The sequence below is a fragment of the Phasianus colchicus genome, chromosome 3, assembly GCF_987193195.1.
Source record: "Phasianus colchicus chromosome 3, bPhaCol1.hap1.1, whole genome shotgun sequence".
Classification (NCBI taxonomy): domain Eukaryota; kingdom Metazoa; phylum Chordata; class Aves; order Galliformes; family Phasianidae; genus Phasianus; species Phasianus colchicus.
The window spans coordinates 53,813,517-53,834,801 of NC_143438.1; the positions used below are offsets into that span (position 1 = coordinate 53,813,517).

The window sequence follows — 21,285 nt, forward strand, 5'->3', positions numbered from 1 at the left end:
AATGTTTCTTTTCATTTGGTGCCTGTAATTTGACATTTTATACTTACAGGAATGAAAGTAGAACTTTGGTCTGAACCAGAAAATGTAGGCTTGGCTATTTTTCCACTGCAAATAGTAAGTGCTGTCCCAAGAGGGTGTCTAATATCTCAGAATCATGGAATGGCTTGTGTTGGATCATTTGCATTGGATCATCACCTTAAAGATCATTTACTCCAACCCCCTGCTTTGGGCAGGATTGTTACTCACTAGATCAGGCTTCATCCAACCTGACTTTGAACACTTTCAGGGATGGGGGGGAGGTTTGTCTTTAGCAAGGTCCCTCTAAAAGTAGAATGATTCTGTGATAGGACTGGTAGTGTAGTTCTATGCTAGGCAGTCAAAAGTTAGACGTTCTTAGGATCAAATAATACCTTTGAAAACAAAATATAACTGAGGGACTACTATGAGAATTGATGCTAGTTCACATTATTAAACAAGGCATTAAGGAGTTTTCTTTGCTTACTTCATACTTCCATGATGTGGATCTGATCTGATCAAGCCATAACAACTGAATGCAGAAATTAACTTTCATTCTTATATGGCGGACTGTTCTCAATGTGAATTGCACAAGATTGTTTGGGGTTTTTTTTCAGTTAGAAATTTTTAAAACTATTCAGCTAGGATTAATAGAACATTGTCCTGATTGTAATGCTTATAGTTCTTGTAGTTCATACTTCTAAAGAACTTGCCATATAACTAGAAGTGTTACTTAATTTTTTGGACGCATTTTTTAGAAATATCAGTTATGTTAGGTTCAGTACAACTCTGCTTCTAAACTGCAGTTCGTATATATATTTTGTGATTGGTAACTGAGTGAAAGTAACAGTTCTTTCTTAAAATCATTTGTCCTTCAGATATCTTAATGATAATCATTAATATCAAGAACTGTACATCGTGACAATTTAGCTGGTAGGAAGAAATACGGATTGTCCTGTCTGCCTTTGCACAAAATATTTTTTAGCAAATTTTCAATGATTAACATGGCTTAAGGCATTGTTATCCTTCTCCCAGTTCCTTGTATTTTCTTATGAGTTTTTTTTTGTTGTTGTTGTGTTCTTTGGTGCTTTTTTGGCAGGGGGAAGAAGGGAGACGTGTGAAGGGGAAACTCTCTACTTGTATGAGTGTTGCTATTTAATTTAATTTTAAAGGAAAGTATTGAAGGACTCTTCCTTTTGCCTCTTATCCTGCTTGCTTGGTTTTTCTTTCATCCATGTGACTTGCACTGCAAGACTTGTGGCTGAGGAATTTCCAACGTGTTCTTTTCTCTTTCTTTCTTGTTCTGGTTTTATGACAGTCCACATGTGTATTTACTGGTAGATATGCATGCTTTTTATTACTAGAGACTTTTTTACTATTGCAGTAATAATGCTTTCCACTGTGCTATTCTTTATGCTCACATAGGAGTGATTTTTATCAGAATGCTCGAAGGAGCAGAGTTGTACACTACTTAATATTTTAGTAAACAACAGGTCTTAAAGTCTACAAACAGGTGCTAGTAGAGTTGATTCTTCATGCTTACATTTCATTGTTTTCATCACTGGTTCTTATTTCGACCTTTATGAAAAATTATTTATACCTTGTGTCATCGTTGTATTCAGACTGAAGATGGTTGCATCACATCCTTCTATCCTTCCCTGGACACTGCAGAATTTGTAAATTCTCACAAAAGAATGGAAAAATCAAGAAATTCAGTAGTAAATGTTGCCTGGTTTTGGTTTTCACAGATTTTCTTGAACTTGCTGGTGCTGCTTTTTTTTTTTTTTTCCTCCCCTTTATTATTGTTGCTGCTTCTGTGGAGACAAGGCTGCTTCTCCTTGTCTTCTAAAGGGGAGGGTTTCTATAACAGGCAGTGAAAGCAATACAAAGTTCCATCACTTCTGAGGAACGCCTGGTACTGGAAGCTCTATCTTCTTCCTTTCTCTCTGAACCATGACAAGCTTGAGCTAACATGCACAGAGGCATGTTGGGTGTCCCAGCTAGCACATTCCAATCATGCAAAACACAGTAAATGAACTCCACCCCTGCTTTCTCCTCAGAACCTGAGAAGTATTACACGTTCCAGTTTGTGCTCCCCATGCATTTATCTTCATTCTGTTGATCTTGTATGGACCACTACCAGGGTTCTGTCACCTAACTATGAAGAGAACCTTTTTCTTCTGAGGGCTTTCCATTTAGGGCTGTAGGAGCTATTTTTGAGCATTTGAACAGTAATGTTTTACAGAATTCATGTGAGCAATGTGAAACTGCACGTAGTCCTGTTGATGTCAATATCTGATGTATTTTTCCACACCAGTCCCATGGACCCTGTGCTTGCAGTCTGTCCAGTGTCTCATCAGTGTGTAGTAAAAGCAACAACATATGCGGTTCCCATGAGGTCATAACTTTTTTTTATCTCATTGATAGTTACAGAATTATTAAAGCAAACTTCAGAGTTGTATTTTGGGCACTGAAGACAGAATGTCTGAATGTAATTTTGTTTTACTTCTATTTATTATGACTGTGCTCTTCAGTTTTTTTCCTTCTCTCATGAGTTCTCTTTGGTTGTTAAGAGTGAAAACAGACTAGCTTTCTTCTTAATGTTCCTAGAAGCTGCCTTTGGCATGGCCAGTGCATCCTTCGTGTTCATTCAGTGTTAGAGTGGCTCTGTGGCTTAAATATACGCATCTGTGATGCTATTTTGTTAGGCATGAAAATTGTTGTGGGCCTTCACTCAGACTGTGGAGTCATGCTCAAGTTTTTAAAATGTTTGACATCTCAAGGTCCACGATCTCCAAAGGAACAGAGAATCTTTTATTTTTAATCCTTCTGGAATTCAGGGTAATGTGGAACATCTGCCATGTGTTGTATTAAAACATGTTTTGTTCTCATGGTATATGTATACTGAAGGGCAGCATCACCCTGTGTACTGAAATAAAAAGCAAATGAAAGGAACTTACCAGGGTTTGTTCATCTCCCAGATGTCTGAAATAACATCATGGATGAACTGAGCTACCTCATGTCCAGGTTTCACATTGGAGTGAGAGACCAATGTCCCAGAGGTCATCTGAAATTAAATAATTAACTAGAGACACGAGAGCAAATTTGCTGAATGGACAAACCCAAAATTCACCTAGCTTAGAATCCTCTTTCTGGCAGTGGCAAGAGCTTGCTGAATGCCAAGGAAAAATAATTCTTCATGATATCTCTCCCAAAGTATTCTCTTAACTTGCACAGATCTCTGACTCGAGGTCTTCCTGATCCAGAGATGATAACTACATTCTTTGTTGTCCTGAATAACTTTTTTTCCTTCTACCAAGAAGCTGCTATTGGTTGCTTTTGTGAACCTGTCATCAAAAGAGCTCCATGTTATAAGCACATACGAGGACTGCTCTGAAGGCAGTGTCTATTCTATCATGTTGTCCTATGACAACAGAGGCAGATGATGGTGGTATGGCAGTAAAGGTTGGACCTTCCCACCAATGTTTTGTAATGTTTTGTTGCTGTGTGAGAGATGACAGCAGAGGGGCAGCCTGACACAATAGTGTCTGACATGGGAGACTGTATGGAGCAAAGGTGTGGAACTGAAATCTTCCATGCTGAAAAAATGATGTCTATCATCAATGCTTGCTGAATGTTTATGGTGACCAAGCAGTGGATATTGTCATGGTTGAGGTGGAAGGTGGTTCATTTCAGCAGTGGTGACAGTGGAGTGAAAGACAAGCCATGTTCCAGGTGGTCGATTTTTTGAGTGCAGCATGAAGGATCTTGTTCATTGCTGGTGGAAGTGCATAGCTAATGGTAGTGGCTATGTTAAAAAGTAGTGTTTTGTAGCTGAGAACTTGTACAACTTGGTGTTGTAGTTTCCATGGGAATAAATAAGAGGCATTACTTTCAGAGCAATCTAGTGACAAGCCAGTTTTTTCTTCTTTTTCCAGGAAGGATGCCCAAGGTTCTTGTGGCTGAGGAGCTTGCAAAGATGCCCAAGTTGCCAGATTTATTCAATTATTACTGTTTCCAAAAAGAGATTTCCTTGTGATTTCTCAGATTCGGCTCACAGTAACAATGAGCTGTTGATGTTCTGTTTGCCTGGTTCTGGATGCTTTCTTCGTCTGTCTCTGACGAGTCTGAAGTTCATTCCACCTCTGTGTTCTGAAGGGGCCATGCTGCATCTCCTTATACTGGGGATACTGACTGCCTTCTTGTCAGAGCCATCTCTTGCCTGCAAGGTGAGAAAAGCCCTTGTCAGGCTTCTCCAGAGTTACTTCCCTACTTAAAAGGCTTGTTCTTCTCACCAGTCAGCTTGTCATGCTGGTTTCACTAGGTCTGCACATTTGTGAGATCTGGAGGAATTCATTTGTTTCATCACAGTTCATCTAGCAATGTTTTCCATCCAATGATTGACACTTATCGTGGTGAAGCATTCTGCAAAGGGCTGATGTGATGTTTCAGGTAAAAGCTGACCCAGCTTATCACTGGTACTTGATTTTTTTTTTTCTTGTTGGTCACAGGAGGACTTGGATGCCTTTTGGATGATTAATTGCTAGCATGTTGCATCTCTTTGTATGGGTTTCTGGTCTTGATGCAAATTGTTAGTATTGAGGGAGTGTTACGAGCTCTGATGGCTGATTTCCTCTCCTTTTAAATGTTGCCATGTAGAGGAAGCAAGTTGTTCAACCTAAATGCACCTTCAAAGTCCATTCTCAACCAGTTATGTCAGTACTTTTCTCTCTCTTCATGACATCTCAAACTTTATGTATTAGGGACTGACTTTACACTTTATGCCCCTGGAGTGAATAAAGCCTGTTTATAATCATGGGTCCAGATGCTTCAAATGACCTTTAAATCTGTATAAGTGAATGTCTTCTAACTTTTCTTCTAACTGCATGAAGACTTCTGCAAGGTGCTGTTGGAAAGGCATCTGGCACCAAAGGTGGACTTTGTTAAGCAGTCCCCAAATTGGTGCTTGAATGAAGGATTTTTAAATGCATCCAGACAGGTGTGTACTCACTCCTTGTGAATGTGCACAGTGACTTTTCTTTTAATGGGAGCAGAAAGGTTACCTTCATGTGAATAAACTGAAGTTTTTGAAATGAGCATTCCATAGATACTTGTATTTATTATTCCCTCTCTGGGTCCCAAAGGAACTTCTCAAGGACAGTCCAACGTGGACATTATAGGGGATGAGAAGTAGTTGGATACTATTTGCAAATATACAGCCTCAAGGTTTAGTCAAACTCAATTAATCCAGCCTGGTTGGTCTGTCATTGGAAAGAGCATTTAACAATTGTCCCCCTGTCCCTTCATGCCCTCCCCTTTATGTTTTTGATCTCTTCTTTCCCTAGTATCTGCTCTTATGCTTCAGTGACTTTACTGTTAGCAGGAATAGCTCACTGATTTTTTGAAAAAAGTGACAGTGAAGAAGGAAATCCGTGTGCTCTAGACAGCAGAATAAGGCATGAAGAAATATGCAGTGTAGGAATGGGCAGGGCTGCACCGCAGTTACTGCTCAAAAGTTTTTAATATTGGATATTGCCATGAAAACTGTGTGTCTGAAGGTTTCAATTTCTTAGGCTGTAATTGTTTTGTGAGTGAAATGAAGTGAATTTATCAAGTGAGAACTTCTGTGAATTATCTAAGGGTGAGAGAGGACACTGCAAAACCTTAAGGTAAGGTTTTCACACAAGTGAACGAACAAGTAAACTCCTCTAGAAGCTGTAGAAATTGCAGTGATCCAGCCCATCTCCTCACCCACAAATTCTCCCTTCAGTTTGCAGCCGCATGTTTGATTTATTTTTGATTAGCATAACAACGCAGGAGCCAAATGAGTTAAAAATAAAGTTACATTCTGAACTTTGATGTTTCATCACGTGCCAAGAATTCAAAAAGCTTTTCTACGTTCGAGAAAGCACTCTATCATCAGCAGTAATAATAATTTGAGCAATTAAATTAAGCTATCTCCAAGCATCTAAATAAACAAATAGATTGTGGTTCTGTAGAGTGTGCGTGTGTGCCAAGTTTGAGACTTGGATTGTTGTTGAAGTTGTGTTGCTTTTAATGCAGAGGCATTCTGCTTCATTTAGTATCAGCTTCTAGTGTTTGGGCCAAGTTTGCCTTGTGAGAGATGCCGGTGTGTTTGTAGGGCTTTTTCTCCAGGATCCTTTAAGGAGTTTTCATATGGATGAAGTTTTTGATATGCCTAGCATTTTTAACTGTTTTCTAGTCTGGGATATTTTAAAGAAAAGTACTAAGTTGTCATTCTGTTCTACAATGATTTCTTCAAGCTGGTTTTTCAAGTGATTAATGTTACAAATACATCATTGACCAGTAAGAATTTTCATAAAATTTTGCACATGAGAAATGCATTGTTCAGAAGTGATGAAAAGTTCGAGGATGTTTTTATATATATTTTATGAGACTGCTGGTGTGCTTTGTCATTGACGTTGACTTTTTTGTCACTTGTTTTTTAAAGTGGGTGGAAATTTGCATTGTGGAGTATGAGAATGAGTAGAGGTAAATGTTCACCTACTTTGCTTACTTGGGAGGCTGAGATTTTTGTGGGTGGGACGATTTGTTTATGCATGCCAGATGACTGGGGGTTGACAGGGGACTACAATTGGAGCTAGTCAGGCAAAGTGTAATTCAAGTGTGAATATTCTAAATCCTTGCCTTTAGGGATAGAAAACTAGTCCATGCTCAGACTGAGCAGAAGTATGCACTTAAGCAGACATTAGCCAGCAGAGTATTTGGAGGGACAGTGCAGTGTTACAGCTTTCCTTTAGAAGGTGACAGTGGTGAGGTTTGATAGTGGTGGCATCCATCTCTCTTCATCAGTCGATCTCAAAGTACTTGACAAAAAGGATCTGGCAAAAAGCATTGGTTCTCTTACTCCTATTCTGCAGCTCTGGAGAAGGAGGTCAAGCTGTAACGATTTGGACAGAAATGGCTGACATGTATTGCATGGGGGAATTCCTGAAGGAACCTTTTATCCTGCTGGAAAATACCAGTTCATGAGAAACAATGCTTTGCAGAAACATGTTGCGTGTGATGAAAAATTGGTTTACAGAAAAGTGGTTTTGAGAAAACTTTGGTTTTATATTTCAAAATGATTTTATTTCATTCTCGCATAAAATGTAATAAAGACATGGAAATATAAAATGGGCAAAAATATTTATTTATTTTATGGAATTGAACATATTAAATAAATCTGAAAGGATTTAGAACCCAGTTTCTTTGGTTTACGGTTTCCTAAAAGGTTGGGTCATTAGTTTGTTCTGAAGTTTCTCATAAACTTAAACTAAAATATTTTGACTTATTTTCCAAAGGAAAGACATTCACAATTGTGAAATGGGCCTTAAAATGAACAAGCAAATAACTAGAACAGCTCTGCTGTTAAGTTCCAGTACCACGTTCACAGTTCCGCCCCTGCTTCTGCTTTGCTGTGGGAAGATGATAATTTATATCAGCTGTTTTTCTTGGGATAGTGTATTTTTTTAAATGCAACTTGTCAATCAAAATCAGTAGAATTGGGATACTGCTGCTCCTGTTCTATAGCATCGTGCCTTTCCCCACCAGTGATAGCAGCGTTTAGCAGGTGGATAACAACACCAGTGATCAGAGCGCAAATTGGAGTGCAGTTAGGTGAGAAAGAGAATAAATCTCACATGAAAGGAACAGACCCAGGTCTGTCTGAGTAGATCTGTGCAGACTGCAAAGGGAGCTAGAAGTAATTTTTTAAATAGACAGAAGTGCATAGAATCAAACTGTAGGAATGCTGTTATGTGTTAATGTTGCTTCTCTCCTGTTTGCAGACTGATAAAATGGATAACCAGTTTTGCAATAGCTGCTTTTAGTATAGATATCTTAGTCTGTGTTTTTTCACATTGTCTCTGAATGTGAAACACTGCTGTTAGGTTATTTGTACTTAATGGGTGCTGTCTTAGATTGGAGGGCAAATACCTCCTTACCTTTAACATGGTGTGATTGCTTAAAACTTCATTTAGGTGTGTTCTGCTCATGTGCGGCTTTTTTGCAGATCAGAAGGAAAAGGAGAGAGCAGAACACATCTTCATTGTGCCAGAATTTTTCTCCTTATCCAAATATTGCATTTTTTTTTTTTAATTTTCAGATAAATCTGGTGTTTTAATTGTGAAGATCTTAGAAATGTTTGAGGAATGTATGATACAAGTTGCCATCTGCCAGCAGCTGGAAGAGTCTCCTGCTATCATTTCATCCAAAGACCTTGTCATCAGTACAAGAGAACCAATAATCAAAGTCCTTTTTGCAAGAGAGACAGCAGCTCACTTGAAGAGTAGGCCCCAGGATGTCATCCACATCTATCCCCCATGGTAAGTAGAGAGAGAACTGGTCAGGCTTGCTGTAGTGCTGCAGAATAAGTGGGCTGCAGGTACTGTGCTTGTCATATTGCTGTAGAAAGGAGCTTGGAGGGTGCAGAACAGAGCAGTCTTGTGGTTGCTCATCTGTCTCTGCCAGCCTGAGAGAGTTTGGCAGATACCTTAAGGATAGCTGAGATAACAACTGAATGTGCAATGTAATGCCTCTGGTGTTGCCTGGGGTTTCAGTTTGACTTTCACTTAATATTTTTGTGTTTTGAGTGATAGAAAGGCATGAGCAATGGCTTATCAATGATAAGGCCAATAAAGTACATACTTTCTCATTGCAAAGTAGTTCAGGAATGCTCATCTGTTGCTGTTAATGTGGGTATAATGTTTCAGTGGACAAGTCTGTGTTAAGTGTATAGCACTCAGCAAAGACAGTGCTGCTCAAAATGGGGAAAAAATAAATGAGATTAACACTATTTTCTTACGAAATCAGTAAACAAACCTCGATGGTTTCACATTGCTGCTGCTGTCAATGTCTTCAGTTCTCCAAATCTCTCTTCAGAGCAACTAGTTCACCTTTTTTTCAGAACTCTCTAAAATGTTTGGTCCAGCTTTGTGTCTTTCCTAAGCTGGGTTAGTTTCCTGGTTTTAAGGGGTAGCATAGAGCGGTATTTGTAGTAAAGAGACTTGTAGTAAAGAGATTTGTAGTAAAGTAACTAGTTGTTAGCAGCTGTAGGTGGGAAGGTTTGAATGTTTAATGAAAAAAACACCAGTAAAACTTGTAAGTGGGGATATTACTACTCTCTCTTACACAAATTATTAAATACAAGATACTTTTCTTCTAATGGATCAGCATTCATTACCTGAAGGTTTTTAGTTTTTTTCTCCAAAATATCTTTTCCTATTTTGCAAAGGTACATATTTATTTATTTATTTATTTATTTAAGATCTTAAAGCTATCTTAAGATAGCTAGAAATCTGTTCTGGATTCCCTAACTTGTAATTTCTTACCTGTTGAAAGAGATCCAGAAATTAAAGGAATAAATATAATGTGGAATTCGTTGTGGCTACAGATGCAAGTGCTGATAGGTGAGATGTAAATAGGACAGTAGCCAGAGGAATACAGCTGAATAGAAGTAAAATCCTACACTGATGTGTCACTGGTTTGTTTGTTTTTTTCCATCCAGTCCTCAAGGTGCTGTTGTTTGGTCTCATTTCTCCTTTTCTTTGGAGCTTCGTTACATGCTTTAAACTTGTTTTTGTTTCCTCCTACTTTCGTATTATGTCTCTCCCCGACTGATTTCTACCTTAGTTACATTTTTCTCTTCAGGTTGTTTCTATACCACAAGACACTGCCACGAAGCTGTATCTTTTTTATGGAGATTTTGAACCTAACAAAGATTTCAGTAACAGCAAACCTATTTTAGTTAGGATATGACTGAAATTGTTTTTTCTTTTACTGAACATTTGCTATTGGTAAATTTGCCATGTGTAAGTCTTGAGTTGCTCTAGGTTATTCCTTGTGTGCTTGGGGAAGATGATTCTGCATTGATAAAATCCTTTACAGACAACAAGCATCTATAACGGTACAAGTGCAGTATTCTCATCTGTTTGAAAAATGTTCTCAGGTGCTGTGGACATAAAAACTCATTCCTGCATATAAGTAAAGAGTATAAAGTGAGATTTCGTGGGAAAACTTCATTGCTATACTGCTTCTTGGAGTGCTTTTCTGTTTGTTTGTTGGTTTTCTTAGTAGGATGTGCTTTTAACGTAAGCCAAGGGCTATTTTGTAAAAGCAGAGTGTTTTGGCATGGGGCACGTCTGAGTCTCCAGAGTTGCTTTCTGGGCTCTGAAGGCACTTTTTTACTAATCAAATAGGGACAAAATTTCATGATATCTCATCTTTAGTCCTGTTTTATATTGTTTAGGCATTATCTGAATGTCAGTTGTCTCTGTTCACTCAAAGAGAAGTGAAAATAAGTTGGGCTGGATATCATTAAACTAAACGTACTGGCAGGAGATGTGGGGGATATTTTTGTTTTTGATTATTATTTGGCACTTCTAGTTTACATTACTGGGAAATTGGACTCGTACACACAGTGGAAGTTTCATCTATTACATTTCCAAGTTTCTATTCTGTTGATCTTTTAAGAGCTCTTGATGCAGAAACATAGTTTCTATTACTTTGTATTGAATTTGTACTTCCATTGCCAAAACCAAATACTGTTTGTTAGAGAATGCTCTCCTGTCTGGAGTATAGGATTTTGTGATATTTTCAATCTTATACACCAGTTATGTTCTTATACGTATGTACTTTCATGCTTTCAAATTATATTCTTGAGTAGGTAGGTAAGATAGCAGATGCATGGACTGCTGGCTTTGATATGTGGCTGTGTTTCTGTGCAAAGCTTGAGTGCATCATTTTAGAGCCTTTTAGTATTAGACTTTGCTTTTTTAATTGTGTATGCTGGGAACTTAGTGCACAGCTTGGTATGTGAGATGTCTCAGACAGGAGACTTGCATAAGTACTTTGGGAGATGGTGTTTACATATTTGTTAACATGATTGTTGGTATTTGATTGCATACAGAATCTCATAATACTTAAGCACTAGAATGCAAGCCAGTTAATTTAAAAAAATTAAAATACAGGCAGATAGCCAGTGTTAAGTATCTTATCAACTTGGACATTCCTCATGAGAGTGGCCCTACTGACTTCACGGGGGATTTATTTAAGAATTTGTAGGATTGAGTCTGGATTTCTCTATAACTGGACATGGATTTCTTTGTATCAGTGACTAGTATCTTAGGGCACATAATACACTGATCACTTGCTATAGGGAAAACTCTATTAAGCTGATTAATGTTTTAAAACCAGTGTGTCTGGTGGAACAAAGAACTCAGCTACCTGTCCTCTGGGCCGTCTGATGTGAGCCTGCTATTATTTGAGGCTGTATTGAGGTATTATTTCAATGCTGTTTTTAAACAAAACTTATTAACTTACATGCATCACGTGCAAGCATGTTTGCACGTTTGTGGCTGGAGGTGGTTTGTGCTTGGCCAGCTAGGAATATGACAGACAAGAAGTCAGCCCTGCCTATGCTGATTTGCCACTGATTGTCATTACAGTGCCTGAGCAACTTCTTGAGTTAAGAGTTTGAATATACTTCATAATTTTTACAAACTTATTTTGAATTGTTAAGTGTTTCTAGCAGCTGGAAAAGAAAAAAAGCGTACTGCTGAGTATATACGCATTGGTTCCTAAGCCTTTATTCACTTCACAGAAATATGTATTTATCAAAAAGTGATGACTGCTTGACATTTCCAGGACATGTAAGAATGGGAAGAAAGGCCTCTAAGTTCCACTGGAAATGATTTTATAACTTCAATTTACCTAGGATTTTTTTAGAAAAAAATTTAGAAAATTTTAGAATACAAATTAATATACCTAAAGAAAATGATGTGGAGACATGAGTGTCCATTTTTCAGCAGACAGTAGACCTTGAGGATAGTTCCCTCCAGCCATTCCAGCTTCCTGCTTTATGCTACACTTGCTGTCAAGTATTCAAGGTAAATTAACCTGAAGAAAATAGTGCAAATTCTTTTCCTTATTAGATTTAACAACTTTAAAAAGTTTTGTGTGTATTTCTGAAGTGAAATTATTGAAGGGATGTTGATATTCATACAGTCATTGAAAATAACAAACAAAAGAGTGATTTGGATAGGCTCAGAGATTGATCCATGCCAACTAAACAATGATGTCTAGCTCAGGAGGTTCACATGTTGCTGATATCTGGATCGTTGGGAAAGTATGAGGAGGAAAGTACCTCTTTGTGCTCTTGTATTGTCTGCAAACACTGGCCATTAAGAACTGCAGAAGACAGAATTCGTGGCTGGATAGCTGCTATTCTCTGTAAAAATTTTCTGTTTAAAAACAATTTATTTTAGGAACTCAGTATGGGAAGTATGTAAAATGCTTAATTCGATGACATCAGCAAGTAACTTGAAAGTTATACTTCAGTTTCTCTTAACCTGTGAAACCATGGAGGTTCATAATTACTCAGCTTTGAAAGTGTTCCAGTGCCTGGTGAAAGTGTTTAATGTGAACTTCTCATTTCTACTTGTGTAACACTAGAATCAGGATCTCCTCAATGAAAAAGCTTTTAAAGAGTTCAAATTATTATACATTTACTGCCATGAAGAGCTCACACAAAACATCGCTCCAAATCAGCTGATGTAAAGTAATGAAACCTACAATGAGAGTTCTTTAAGGTGAGCTATTGATATAAATGACATCTAAGCAAGCTCTGAACAAGTTTATGTATGGAAACTATCTAGCTTTGTGAACTTAAGCATTCTACTGCTTTAAAGTTATCCCGGATATGCTGTAAGCTGTTTCATTGGCTTAACTGCAAGACCTAACATAAATCGATATATCTGTGATTTTAGCATTGTCTTAATACAGTATCTTACCTATTGCATGATCTTAACTTAGTCTTGATGAGCAGTAAGAGTGAGCTAAAATTCAGGGAACCAGAATAGGTATTTTCAACCAGTGAACTGATGTTAAAAAGTGTTTGCCCTCCATTTGATGAAGACACAGACTTCTTATCACTGCTGCTCTCACTGGTCAAGGGAAGAATTCAGGAATGCAGTTAGAGAATAACTCTCTACCACAGAATCATGTGGAAGTAAGGTCCTGGACTTTGTATGTTAGAGAAGTACAGAAATGACCAACTGCTGTTCTACAAGAAGTCTGTATCCTTTCCTTGTTCCACAAAAGTAGTAATGTAAACATGAGTTAGACATATAGAAATAACATCTTTTGCATAAACTCTATTTCCCTACTTGCTCCCCAGGGAGGCAGCTTCTTTGAATGCTTGATTGATCACTTAGACAAAAGTGATGTACGTTCACTGTCTCCTTTTGAAATCTAAGCATTTAGATTTCATAAATCTAAATAGGCATCTGTATATGCAAACACTTATACGCGTAAATATTCAAACAGATGAAAAAGAGAGGAAAACATCAGGAGTTATATCCCTCCCATCAGAAAGATGTTAGCTCTGTCTTTGCATTCTTTCTTTGAAGATGTTACAATAGCAGAGCGGGAGAATCCTGATAAGCAGCACAAGGCTCACTCAGAAGATAAAATTCTACAAAACTTCAGAGTTGTAAAGCCAGTGTAGGCATTATGTCTAAAGTACATATGGAATGGCCTTCGAGCCAAAGATCATATCATGTCATCTGCTTGGAAATGCTTTTCAGAGATGCTGCAATTGTGAAAATCAGAGCTCCTTTCAGAAGTTGAGACAGCTGCAGGTTTTTTGCAAGTGTTTGTATTTCTTGTTAGGATATACATTTCCTAGTATAATCACTCAAAAATAGCTCAGTTCTTAAGAATAGGAATACTTACATGCTTTTTATGAATGGAGAGTTGTCTTTAACAAGCTTTTGATAACATTTCTTCAATACTTTTGTTTTATACGATTTGATAGAGTAGTACTTAGGATTTACTCATTTTTCTATTTTTAAAAATATTTGCTCTTTTCCATCCCCTCACATGAAGTTGTTTCTGTAGAGCTGCTCAAGAATGTCCTGTTTTATACCCTTAAAAAAGAGTCATTTCTTAGTAGTCAAATCAATGCATAATTATGTTCCTTCATATGAAGTTAAGTTCTAAAATGTTGTATCATAAAAATACAGACCTACAAAGCTTTGATTCCCTGGGAAGAACAGTTCATTTGTACCATTTCTGTGATTTGTCACAACCACCTGAAGCAACATACCTGGCATTTCAGATATGGGCTACGTATAATAAACATGAGAACACGATCAGTCATTTCAATGAGATGGAATTGTTTATTTTTGTAACTATTCTATGGAAGTATTAGATGAATGTCATACCTCAAAGATTAGAACCCTAAAAATGAGATAATTGTTCTCTGAAAGGGGATTGTTGTGGAGAAAAGAATGGAAACACATTTGAAGAACTTGAGAGGCTTAAGAGACAGTAGTTCCAGAGATCCATAGAAGATTAAAACTGGGTTTTTAAGCATAGCTATTTCTAGATTACTAGTTGATGGTATCTTGACATACTGAGAAAAAGGGACTTTACACTGTCTTGTACCAATGTTGTGGGTTTTTTAATATATTTATTTGCTTTCAGCTAAATTGGGAGGTTCAGAAGCGAGGGATGTGTTTGTGAAGCGGCAGCTTCATAGCTTGGTTTTCAGATCAAGGTTGAAATGCATTCTTATCAGCAGGAAAGCCTCCAGCAGAGGTAAAATATGTAGCTTTGTCAAGATGATGTCTTTATTGTGTATACACAGACAGGCTCTGGAGGGGTATGAAGGCTAGCCATCCTTCTGCCTGCACAGCCCTGGCTGAAACCAACCTAGTGCCTTGTTCCTGAGAAGTCACACTCCAGAGGAGCTGCTACTAGAATGACTGACTTCACAGGGGGTCATTGCAGTTGGGAGAATAAAGAAGGTGTAGAAGTGAGGCAATAAATAGCTTATGTTAGGGGATTGGTTTTCTACAGTTCTGTTAAACACTAGCTACGGTCCAGTATTAATCACAGAAACACCAAGGTTGGAAAAGACATACAAGATCATCCAGTACAACCATCCACCTATCACCAATAGTTCTCACTAAACCATGTCCCACAACACAAAATCCAAACGTTTCTTGAACACCTGCAGGGTTGGTGACTCCACTGCCTCCCTGGGCAGCCCATTCCAGTACCTGACCACTCTTTCAGAAAACTAGTATTTCCTAACGTCCAGCCTGAATCTCCCCTGGCACAGCGTGGAGCCATTCCCTCTATTCCTATCACCAGCTAAACAAGAGATCCTACCAAAATGATTGTTGTGTCCAGTTAATGGGAAAAATCTAAAGTACCTCGCCATGATGGTTGTATATTGGGTATATTGTATATTTGAGAACACGTTCTTTAGGAACAGAAGAAAAAGAGGTGTTTTAAATATCTATTTCTCAGAGTCTGTGATGCTGTTTGAGTTTAAATTTTCAAGATTTTGGAAAAAAAATCAGTGAGAGTGAAAATGTCCTAGTGATTATTATCACTAAATATTGTTGTCTTTAAAATCCAATAATGTAGTTGAAATTTTCCAGCTTTTATGAGTGAGGAAATTCCAAGCATTTTGTAGTGACAGATACTGTTAGTGGGTAGTTGTCCACTGACGTCAAAAACAGAGGATGGTGAACAGCTTTGTTCATGTCAACGAAAAATGTACGGTCTTGGATAAACTCTGTGTTAGCAACCGAGCTATCAATGATATATGAGCAGCTTCACATGAGTTCCCATGTGCATTCACTCCAGTGCTGAATTCCAGATCTCATTTAATGAGCGACTGATGGAGCCAAGACCTGGCACAGCACAAAATTCTGCAGTCTGCTTTATCCAGTCATGAAGGAAAAACAAACTAAGTTCAGATGAACAAGTTCAGAATTAATGCAAGGTTATTAAAAAGTTGCGATTGTATTCCTCTGCTAATGTTTATGAGTAACACATTTGGGACGTGTAAAACAATACTTAATTTGTAAAAAGACTGTGTGCCAAAATTCCTGCAGCAGTTTAACCACTAAAGAGCAAGTTCTGCCTGTGTGAATGGGTTTGTTTAAATGTTTATCAGCGATCAGCTAATCCTTTTAAAAATTTACAGTTTGAAAAATGAAGTTTCCTCTTGTCGAATTGCTGTCCAGCAGTGCTGTGTTAACTTTGTGGAATACAATGCATTTCCATAGTTCCACTGTGAAGAAACAGTTTAAAAAGAACAGTGCTTAGCTCTGAGAGGGTGTGATGTGCTACTGTAATGGTAGGTATGTAGTTAGGATAAACATTTTTACATGCACTTCTGCTGGGCTTTGAACATGCTGAATATTGCATATCACAGTGAGTTCTCACACTAAATGTGCTTGTGCCTTGTGCAATTCTGTATGGATAACAAGGTGGACAGGGTCTCAGTTTTCTAAACTGTCATGGCTGCTGATTCCATTTGACATCAGAGAATCACAGAATGGCCAGGGTTGGAAGGGACCTCAAGGATCATGAATCTCCAACCCCCCTGCCACATGCAGGGCCACCAACCTCCCTATTTAATACTAGACCAGGCTGCCCAGGGCCCCATCCAATCTGGCCTTGAACATCTACAGCGATGGGGCATCCACAACCTCTCTGGGCAGCCTGTTCCAGCACCTCACCACTCTCTCTGTAAAGAACTTCCCCCTGACATCCAACCTAAATCTTCCCTCCTTCAACTTAAAACCGTTTCCCCTTGTCCTGCTGTTATCTACCCTTTCAAAGAGTTGACTCCCCTCCTGTTTGTAGGCTCCCTTTAGGTACTGAAATGCTGCAATGAGGTCCCCCCACGGCCGCTTTTTCTCCAGGCTGAACAAGCCCAGCTCCCCTCAGCCTGTCTTTGTAGGGGAGATGCTCCAGCCCTCTGATCATCGTTGTGGCCCTCCTCTGGACCCTCTCCAACAGCTCCCTGTCTTTCTTGTACTGGGGGCTCCAGACCTGGACACAGTACTCCAGATGGGACATGAAGGTGCGCTTAGACTTCTTTTCTCAAATGTCATATTTCACTGTAGGTAAGCTAAGGTTAATGACTATGGTCTTAGGAGAAATAATAATTAAAAAAGGAAATAATTATTTCAAAAAATGGAATGTTGCTTTCAAAAATTTCAAACAAACGGAAAGTTACTTCCCAAAATGCAGTATTTCAAACATTTCTGCTATCTGGGGGATGGTGGGGTGGAATCTGCTGTTAGTTTTACCAGACAGATTGATTTCACTGTAGTAAAAGCTCATGGAAAAAAAATGCCTCTGCATTTGTATTTGTGGTAGCAACAACACTTGCCTTTGGTATATAGAGCAATTCAACTGTGAAATGTTTAGTGTAGTCTTTTATGTGTTTGTCAGAGCTTCTCTTCCTACTTGTCTTCTGATTCAACAGTAACCATGCAATTTGCAATATGTTACTCCTCCCTCAGCCATAGACTCTTTTGACAGCTTCCTGAGATGGCTTGAAAAGTATTCCTGTTGTTACTGTGCCAGCACAGCTCTCTGGCAGACCAAATATCTCCCAGCAGAAGTATCAGAGACAGTATCCAGGACACTAGAGGTGGTGTACAACCATTAATTTTACCTTTGAGGGATTCACTGTGTATTTTGAAATCCAAATCACTGATGTGGCTCAAAAAAACCCAATACTTGCCAATATGTTACAGGTTTTTCTTTTTTGCTTTAACTTCTTGAAGACTCCAGAAAACTGTGCCTGTCATTTCTCTCTCTTGAAGAAGTTAAGAAGCCTATTGAACTTTTATGTGGATGTTTCTAGTTTTGATTGTTCCTTATCTCCCCCTTTCTTAAATTTTGGCTTATTATTATTATTACTTTTTTAATAAATAGCATATATTTGTTGTAGAGCAGATCATGGTGCTAGGCGTGGTGCTGGCCTTTCCATTGTTTTCTTTGGGAGATCAGTGTCTATAGTCATGGTCTGTGGCTGGCATCAAGGCTGGCATCTCCACCTTTAAGCTGCTGCTGTTCACAATACATGAGTTAGTGGAAATCCAAGTCTGTCCACATCTTCAGCTAATACCTTATAATTGTAAGTTGCGGCTGTAAAGAAATACTCCATTTGTCATCACTGAAGTGTTGTTGGGATGGTTGCTCTTGATCATAACTTTAAACTACTCCTGCCCTTCTCCCCTATCTGCCCCCCCAAACAAACAAATAAAAAAAAAAACCCAAAACCTGGCAGAATACCTGCCAGAGTGCTGCATACTATAACAAAATGAAAACGCTGGAATTTATAGCATCTTAAATTCTGCATATGACCATAGATTTAATTGATTGTGTTGTAATTTGTCTTCCCTGGATGGAAGATCATGTTTGCCCTGAATATTCCATTTCTTGGAGTTGAGGCTCATTTTTGAGAAACTTGGGCAGTGCAGTTAAATGAGACTTGTGCTCATGGTTGTGTCTTACCAATTACTGCTTCTCTTCTGATTCTCCTAGCTTGTCATAAATATTAATTTAATAGGGCTGGTGCTATTTTGCGTGTTATGAATATAGAGACTGAGTAAGCGATGGATTTTATTGATATGAGGAACTTAAAGCTTTCGTAGCTATAAAGGAGCCCAGATTTACAACAGATCAGTATATAGCAGCATAACAGTTACTCTTGAAACAAACTGACATTTTTTTTATAGAGAATAGGATCCTTTTTTACCACCTACTCCAGCATTTCTTACCTTTTATCTCTCACACAAAAATAAATAGGCTATCTTTATTTCTTGCAGCCTCTTTTTGCTGACACTCATTGCTTACAGTTTGAGAAGCTGCTTGTGTGGTGATCGTTTAATCTAGCTGGGAGATATTTGACTCCACTTCACCTTCCCACCTTACTATATAGCAGGGAGACATTTGCTAGCTGTGCTCCAAATTGGACCCTTTTTTGAAAACAAACATCAGCATATCAACATGAACAATTTTGAAAGCAGTCCACTGAAGCCTTGAGAAGTGGCTTTGCTAGCTGATCACATCAGATATAGCTATAATTTCTTATTTCAGATTTTTATGACGACCTTCACTTAAGAATGGAATCACTTAAGATTTTCTAGTTAAACTGAAATTTCCCTTATTACCAATTTAAGTTAGAGGAAAAGAAGAGAAAAAAAATATTTTCACAACTGAAATATAGATAAGACATTTTTGGGAGGGAGAGGGGAACATGAGAGAATTTTATTATTTTCTTAGATCAGACTATATATTGAAGTATTCTCTTTCTGAGCTTTACCAGTGTGACTGTGAATCTTCCTTATACATAAACCGTGCATGTTTAGGATTGCCTTCATGGAAGAGGTCTGAGTTTTGGAAATGTATGTAGCTCTTACCTGAAAAGCCTCCCTGTATTTAGATGAAATTTTCAGGACTCATTTTCTAAATTTATGTGGATATTGATTGCAAAGTTGAATTACTTTTTAAAATAATAGTAAACCTCCTGTGTTCCAGTCTATGCCCATTGCCTCTCGTCCTGCCACTGGGCACCACTGAAAAGAGCCTTTTCAAAGGACTTCAAAGAGCTTTGTCCTCTTTGCACCCAGGCAAAGACAGCATTTTCTTCCAAAACAAGATACATGTGGTTTGTTATTGCTCTTGACTGAAACTGGGCATGATCATAAATATGTTACAGCTTTAACTTGGAATGAGAGATCATTGGTCTGGGCTGCAGGAGATGTGGCACTGTCCTGCCTGTAACTTCTGCCTTTGGCTTGCTTTAGCTTCCAAAGCTATTTCAGAAGTTATGTAAGCAGTCACACTGGTGATGCATTCAACACTATGTTTGTTCTACTACTTTGTAAAGAATGTTTTCACTTGACAATGTTTGCCTTCTGTTTGCTGAGTTAGTTGTCCCACGTTTTTTGGTGGGGACTGTGCTGGAAACTGTATCATTTAAATCATTTCTATTGAAAATGATTGGTGGGGGAGTGGAGCGTGATGATTCTTGAAGTCCCTTCCAACCCAAACTGTTCTGTGTGCCTATGATTCTATGAAAATAAAACCAAATAATATATCCTAACTTCGGGCTTTTAAGCACCATGGTCTCTCAGTGGTACTGGAGACCTAACTGCAGAAGCATTTAACTGTCGTGCAGGTCAGGGCTGAGCTCAAAGGATAGGACCGTTTTGGATAACATTAAAATTATATGAAAACATGGCTCTCTCTCTGTCCACATAAATGTTCTGTTGAAGGTCAGTGGTGGGAAAAACACTTAAAAATATATCAAATCTTCCAAATCCAGTGAAAGACTGAGCTTGGTCCTCATTGGTGCCTCAGTGATGCCTTTAGCTACATGGAGGTACTTGGTGCGTTGTGTTGGCAGGTGCCTTGTAGCTCAGTATGGCATGCCTGTGGCTGGCATAGCTTGCCTGTGTTCTTCCCACTTGGGTCTCAAGGTGGCAATGTTGTCAGCGCAAGGCCAGGTAAAAATCACCCCGCCTAGTACTCGATTGACTCACCTCTTGAATATCGCTTCAGTCCAGAACTTTTTGTAAAATCAAAGCTGCGTGTTTGTGAAGCTGTGGTTTGCAGGAGAGATTTGTCATGTTTGTGTGACACTGTATTTGTGTTCCTTTTAATAACCATGGGTGTTATCTATTTTGAAGGTGGTACTGAGCATTAAGACAAGTCACCACACTATTGACACTATTTTCTTCACCATCCTCCCTGCATAATGAAGAAGGCCATGTGCCATTAAGTGTTAACACCTACTTTCTTGAAGATTTTTTCCTGCTAGTTGTCATTGGCATAGCCATCACGGTGAGCAAAAGCAATCTCCTCAACTCAACTTCCATTTTTACAAAACACTTGCAAATGGTTCAGAAATGCTCTGGAACTTTGACTTCTCCCTCCCGCACGGTGTTTACAAAGTTCTGCCTTGAAGCAAGCTTGCCAGAGGAGAAACTGAGAACTTTCCTGCATGCCATGGGTTTTTATTCACAGCTACCTCCTGGCTATGGCATACTTTTAGCTTGATGAAAACCCAACAGACCGTTCCTGAGGTTGTTTTTCTTTTTAAGTACTTCAAATGATCCTTTCCAAGACTTTTGTGCCTTATGATTTTTGACATTTTTTTCTAAAACTTATTTGCCATCCTCAAGGGAAAGTACACAAGTTTTTGTTTGTTAATCTACACCATTCCTTTTGACTCTCTTATCTTGATTCTGCTGTGGTAAATCCATCCTTGACTTTACATGATCAGGGAGCCATTAGGCATACATAATTACTGGGTTCACTTCTCATTCTGTGTTCCTTACTGAAACTCTGACAATATGTAATAGAATTCATCCATTCAGGAGATCAAATGGAGAAAAAAAAAAAAAAAAAAAAAAAAATTAGAAA

At 38.4% G+C, this 21,285-nt stretch overlaps 1 protein-coding gene across 2 annotated transcripts in view; it reads left to right on the forward strand.

The window, feature by feature from the left end:
* SPIDR (scaffold protein involved in DNA repair) overlaps positions 1 to 21,285 on the forward strand; it is a 197,928-nt gene that overhangs the window by 67,539 nt on the left and 109,104 nt on the right. For both annotated transcript variants that reach the window (XR_016465161.1, XM_031612937.2), the window contains exon 8: positions 8,144 to 8,363. Coding sequence is in view for 1 of the 2 variants with exons in the window: in XM_031612937.2 (XP_031468797.2) it covers positions 8,144 to 8,363 (220 nt within the window). In the remaining variant the exon portion in view is untranslated. The remainder of the gene's footprint in view (positions 1 to 8,143; positions 8,364 to 21,285) is intronic.